Raw genomic sequence first — 6,835 nt, forward strand, 5'->3', positions numbered from 1 at the left:
TGCCACAACAGCTGAGGGCTTAAGCATGGAACAAGTCACATGGGAGACACCGCAAGTTTTCAAGTTTGAATTTTGCTTTACAAACAATAAAGTCTTCCCACCATTCATTTTTCCAAGTGGGCCACGGTGGAGATAACTTATCAACTGCCCTATTCTCTTTCTTCCCAACACCAAAGCTCCCCTTATTATTATTTTATTAATTTATTCTTATATTTGTATATTTCTTTGATCGCCTACTCTACTGATCTGCTGTCCGGCTTTTGCCCATGCTTCATGTTTCTCAAGGGGAGTAGTTTGAATTCAGAATTGTTTATTATTTTTATTGTAAGTTTTAAATATATATATGAAAATTGTATCTTGTTAGGGCAAGTTTAGGGATGTTTTTTGAAACAATCTTGTTTTATGTCCTTAAAAAAAAAAAATAGCTTTTTATTATAAAATACGTTTTCTTGATTCTTTATTATAGAGAACATAAAATTGTTTTGAAAAATATTTGTTAAATTGAGTTGTAAAATATATTTTTAGAAAACATCAAAAGTTTTTAAAAGAACTATTTTCTATAAATAAAATAAAATAAAAATTATCACACAAATCGGGGGGGTTTTCATCATGCTAGGGAAGAAAAACTAATGAGAAATGAGAAATTAATGCCAATGGAGTAAATATTAAATGACAAAAAAGAGAGACCACCCATTTTAATTTTATAAGTTGATCTACAATTTTAAATATTTATTTTCCCCTTGAAGGGAAGATGGAGAGGTGTCATCATCAACTCCACCAAATCTCACCAACTCCATTTCACTTTGATGTGATTTTGGTGGGAAATGAGTTCACTGATGAACCTACGTGGACTCCACATTTCACACTTTATTAGTTAGTATTAATATTTTTAATTTTACTCCCCTCCCTTAAACTTTTCTATCCCCAAGTCATTTTTAATTTTTTCAAATATTTTTCTTATTTTAAATTAAAGGAAAAAAATGAAAAAGATAAAAAAAATATTTATTAAAATTTTAAATCAATAAAAATTAGATATATTTAATTAAAATATTAACAAAGAGCACTAAAATTAACCTCACATTTTATAGCCACAAAGAAACAACACCCATTTCAAATTCATTTCCTTCCTTTTCTTTTGTTCGCTAATCCAATCAATCTACTTTTCAACCTTACCTTTATTTTACACTTTATCCTCTCCCGTTTAAAACTCGATATTTTATTTTATAAATTTATTAATTTTTTATGAAATTATAAAAGAGAATAATATTTTTTATATCTTTATTCAAATATTAATATAAAATTGGATAAAATCAATTTTGAATTAACAGATATGAAATAAAAAATTTTAAATACCTTCAAAATAATGAAATATAGTAATTATTAGTTTTAATTTTTTATTTTAAATAGATATTTATATGATTAATTATTAATTTTAATTTTTTATTTTGAAAAGATATGTATATGACTATTCATGATTTTCAAGTGGCTTCAAATTTGAGTAATAGTTATTTTCTTTTGTATTTCAGTCGGTTTTCTTTTTATTTTAGGAGTGCAAAGGGTTGTATTTGGATAAATTTGAAAAGGAAAGTGTTGAGTCTTAGAGGCGAAGGGGAAAGCGTAAAACATGGAAAAGGTTAAGGGGTAAAATGAATTTAACGCAAAGTTATTTAATAAGGAAACCAAGATGATTTAATTACGGGAGAGACGGGCCGGTGGTCCCTCCTCGCATGGGATGGAGGAGACTGTGGGTTCGTCCTACTAACAAAGTCAAAATCAATGGCTCTTTATTTTAGTACGGATCCAATGGAATATCCACACATTCCCCCATGAAGTGTGTATAGCTTATCAAAAACTTCAAGCCCCTCTCTCTTCCTTTCTATGCTTAGGAACAAGCAACCCCAATTTTATATGTCTTTCATCTTCCTTTCCTTTTCCCAGTCATAAGTCATAACCCATGAAATTTGTCCAACTTACATTTCTTTCTATTGGTTTTAGGGCAGAGACCTTCTAGAAATAAATTTTGGTCCAACCATTGATTAATTTTTGTCCTTCTAATAATACTAATAGACTACCAATCTTATAAAAAATTGTAAGTCTGAATTGAAATTCAAACATCAAACAGTTGGAAGACATGTAGATGAGAGATGGAGAGGGTGTGAGGGTAAAGCACAACGGAATTAGAGGTCGGAGCACAAGATGCCAAGATGTGCCAAAAGTAAGGGCCCACAGGGCCACGAAGGTCACATGAGAGACTCTGGATTCTTTTTCGCATTAGTTATATTGATGTCAGACCCCACTTTCTGCGTTCTTTAGTTATATTGATGTCAGACCCCACTTTCTGCGTTCTTTGAATGTGTCCTCTTCCCAATTTTCCAGGTCCCCCAACTCATGCCACAAATTTTAATAAGAAAATCAATACCGCTTATCAAGTTTTAAAATAGGAACCACTCCTTGAATCTTGTGCTATGAAAATGGTGTGATTTTGGGCATGGAAAATGGCATAATGGCATAATGGCATAATGGCATGATGGATGGGTTTCATGATTCATGATGGAATGAGAATCAGTAAACTTTATTACCACCCTCCTGAGTCCTGACATAAGTGGATTTTGATAGGGGGTGGATTCAAAATGGATTCCCACCCTCCCGATATAAGTGCTTTTTCCTCCGACGTCATTTTACTTGAGCAAAGGGGGAAATGGCATAAACCCAAGTATATGCCAATTTGACTCCGTACCGTGAACAATGGGCACTTGGATCCCAACTCAACTACACCCCTAATGTCGACACGTGCACTGCCGTGTAACTTCTTTCTTTCTTTTCCTTCGCTTTCAAGGCACACAAACAATAAGAATAGCGTGTTTCACATTCAGCGTTCGAACCCTAATGCATTTATTCGGTCTCCTAATAGACTTGGATTCCTGGAATATTCAACACTATGGACTGTAATTTTACGTTAAAGATAAAGAAAAGGAGAAATTTATTCCTGGTGTCTCCGACGGAGGGTTGGACGGCAGTTCAAAAACCAAAATAATCGGTACGAATGAATGCCGACTTCAAGTCCTAAAAATATTAATTAAATTAATATATTTGAAAGTGTGGAAATTGACATTTTTGTCCTCACCTTGCACCCACGGCCAAAATCTCCGCGGGTGGTCATGGCAGCTCCCACGCTGATCTGTTGAAAATTTGTCTGGGTTGTGGGCCTGGCGATGGTGGAAAATTTTTCTTTACATATTGTTAACTTTTTAGTTTTTACAGAAGAATTTTCCTTCACATATGAAATGTTAAAGTTAAAATTAGTTCCATGTAGGAATAAGAAATGGTGTGAACGCAAGCACGGATGCTATATGACTTCAATCAAAAGATTCAAAACTCTGCCAGCCCCCGGATTCCAAATCAAACACACCCCGCATCTATTCTTCCACAATCCACAAACAGCATCTCTACCTCTCTCCTTCCTTTCAGCATATTTCATGTGAAGAAGAAGAGGAAGAACAACAACAACAACGCAAATAGCAGAAGGCTTGCAAAGGAAAAAAGATTCTTATTTCTAATTCACAAAATATGAACTTTATTCTAGTCCCGTTCATATATACAGCCTCATTATCATTCGCTCTGCATTACATTTTCTCAGGTAAAAAAGAAAAAAAGAAAAAAGAAAAAAAACCCTCATGTAGATTGACTGGGTTTTTGTCTCTCTCCGAAACCAGGGGACGGTGTATATGTACAACATACAGAGCTCGGTTTAACCGTTTGAGTTTGAGTTCACAACTTCAGATCTCTCCTCCGTTTGTGATCCATGGGTGTCCTGCATGTTCACCAAACAACCACTTGTCACTAATTGAACAACTCTTTACCAATGCACCACAAACGGGCATTCTTGACCTTTGTTTGGTTGCTGAGAAAATGTATCCATCACCCGGAAATCAATGAAAATTTTTGAAAGATTAAATCGTGAGAATCATTGGCGCTTCTTGTGCTTGAAACCAAAAAAAAAATGAAGGTAGCTTGGTTTCATAATCATTTCGTTGGGTTTTTTGTTCCCCTTTTTCTCAGCAACCAAACAGAGAGGTTTAAGTAAGAAAGAACAGAAAACAGGTTCTAGGAAATATTTAGACTTTTAACAACAAAAACATTTCTTGGAAAACGCTTTACCAGAGAAATGGTTTGAACTCTCCGGCATCTTCAAACCAAAATCAAAACAAAAACTCCAAAATCTCAAAAACGAAAAGAATAACCAACTGAAACTTACTCAGTGCCTGTTCCGCCGACAATCGCCTTGAAACATCCTTACAGATCATCTTCCTGAGCAAATCTTTCGCCGCCGGTGACACCGTCCTGAAGATTCTCGTCGGAAACCTCAAATTCCCCCTCAGAACCGCCTCGAATATCTCCGCCGCGGAGTCGCCGTAAAAAGGAGGAACTCCCGCCAACATTACGTACAAAATCACTCCGGCGCTCCACACGTCCACTTTCTCAGTGTACTCAATGCCGGAAAGCACTTCCGGCGCCACATAGTACGGCGTGCCGACGACTCCTTTCATCCCCCTTCCCTCTCCGCACCACTCCGCTGACCCAAAATCTGCCAGTTTCAGCCTCTGCCGCGAGTCAAACATCACATTATCCGGCTTGATATCCCGGTGAGCGACGCCGTTACGGTGACAATGCGCGATAGCCTCCAGCAACGGCTTCATCACAGAAGCCGCCTCCGATTCATGAAAGAACCCTTGATTGTTGATTCGAGCGAAAAGATCGGAGGAATCACAGAGCTCCATGACCATGTGAAGACTGGCTTCATCTTCATAGATCCCGACGATCTGAAGAATGTGAGGGTGAGGAGCGAGTAAAGACATCACCTTGGGCTCCTTCTCCAGACACTCCCGGTCGACGGGGTCGGATAGAGCTCGCTTGTTGATGGATTTGCAGGCGAAAAATTCTTCAGCGACGGGGGAAAAGCACCGGAAAACAGTGCCGAATCGTCCCCGACCGATCTCCTCGCACAGTTGGTAATCTCTCTTCAACGCTTCTGACATTAGCTTCGTTTTGAGTTACTGACTTTGTTCCGGCTTCTTCTTTGCGTTAATAGTCTTATAGCACCAGGGCCGCATAATTTAGGAATATTCGTTGCTCTGGTGGACTATTGGGCCCACGGATTCGCCCTTTAACAAATCCAACGGCTCAGATTTCTCCCCGTTGGCCAAACTGCCTGAACAGCTGGTTTCCAAAATTGTCCTTATTTACGCTAAGTTTTGAAGTTTCAGTAGAGTTTTGTCGCATCTCTCCCCTTTTTATTATTATTTTTTTATTTTTTAGATTTTAACATTAAAAAGCTTTTTTACGTCATTATAGCTTATAGAGCCTTTTTCTTTCTTTCTTTTTTCTTTTTTTTTTTTCTTTTTTTCTATTTATGTTAATCTTAATTATTTATATCTAAATATCATCTAAATTTAGTTTCTTTTATTTAATTATCGTAGGATTTATAATTTTATACGTAATATGTGTATAATTAATTTTCCATATTGTGGACCCCGCATTTCGGCTCAATGCGTTTCCCACTCGATGGCGAGCTCGATTTTTATTATTTGAAAATTTTGATTTTTATTGATTATTTGAAAATGACTTGGAGTCGCCACTTATTTTTGTTTTATTTTTAAAGGGTAAACAAAATAAGAAAGAAAAACCCTAAGTGTGACTCCTTATTTTGGAAAAGGCTGTCTGTGAAAAACCGGATCGGGTTCGGGGGTCAGGTTACTTATTGGGAAGGTACGGTAAAGACCGTAGCACCTCTCTAAGTCCCTAAAGTCGGGTCTCTACTAATGAGATGAAGCTGACATGGCAATCAATGAGAAAATCAATGAATACTCGAATCAATCATGCACATATGAGTATCAGAATATGCAATAGAGGATAACCGAAGTGAAAGTGGATGCGTACCTGATCAGCAAATGGCAACGCGCTATCACAAAATGGGATTAGCGCATAGTAATGAGCATGAAGTATATCACTCATATCATCAAACCAGATAAAGAAACACTAATAGCATGCATGACATCTCATTCAAATTCATTTTTATTTCAAAGGAAATTTATTTGATGTCGGGCCCCCACCAAAGCCCAATTATTTTGCATGAATCAATTCCATAAATTTCATCACTTGGAATTATGGAATTTAATTTTTGCCCATTTTTTAAAACATTTTAAAGATCATGAAGGATTTGAAAATTGCTTGCCGGAAAGAAATTGACAACAAAGTTTATTAAAAATAGGATTTTTGAGACCTAAAAATTCTAAGGATGATAAACTATGAAATCAAAACAAGATTTTATTTTGAAAATCAATTTTTTAAAGATGTACATGATGATGGGTACAGAGACTTGCGAGTTTTGAAGAGGGGTATAAGAAGGTGAGCCTGTAAACCAAAATCAGGTAAGAGTGAGATCTTAAGCTTGGGGTCTTGGGCGGATCACTGAACCACACCTCTGAATCTGAAATTTCTGATCCTATCTCCCTTGGGATTCGCTTTTCATAGTCCCGGTTAAGCACAGGGGAACCACACCATACCAGTGGTCTTTTCCATAGTACTTCATCTCAAGTATTGGAATGCATCGAGCATCTCATTTATTTCAAATGGGTCAATGTCAGCAACCTCAAGACCAGCATTTCTTGCAGTAGTTTGGATTGCAACAGCTGGACCTACACCAATGATGCTAGGCTCCACACCAAAATATTCCTTCACGGTACCGAGATTTTCATGAAAAACAGGGTTATCTAAGCCACCCGGAAAGAGTGTACAAAAGTGGTATCTGACATCCCTATCTTTCGAAACAAGACTA

The 6,835-nt window shown here is 36.8% G+C and overlaps 1 protein-coding gene across 1 annotated transcript; it reads right to left on the bottom strand.

Annotated features, from left to right (window-relative positions):
• Positions 1-3,527: 3,527 nt before the first annotated feature.
• On the bottom strand, positions 3,528-6,263 carry LOC100253505 (phosphoenolpyruvate carboxylase kinase 1). Its single transcript, XM_002265916.5, has 2 exons — positions 4,256-6,263; positions 3,528-3,811 (listed from the first exon to the last, which is right to left on the bottom strand). Exons 1-2 carry the CDS (start codon positions 5,034-5,036, stop codon positions 3,777-3,779), a joined length of 816 nt encoding a protein of 271 aa, XP_002265952.1. The 5' UTR covers positions 5,037-6,263; the 3' UTR covers positions 3,528-3,776.
• Positions 6,264-6,835: the final 572 nt, after the last annotated feature.

This window comes from Vitis vinifera, chromosome 14 (genome assembly GCF_030704535.1).
Source record: "Vitis vinifera cultivar Pinot Noir 40024 chromosome 14, ASM3070453v1".
Classification (NCBI taxonomy): Eukaryota; Viridiplantae; Streptophyta; class Magnoliopsida; order Vitales; family Vitaceae; genus Vitis; species Vitis vinifera.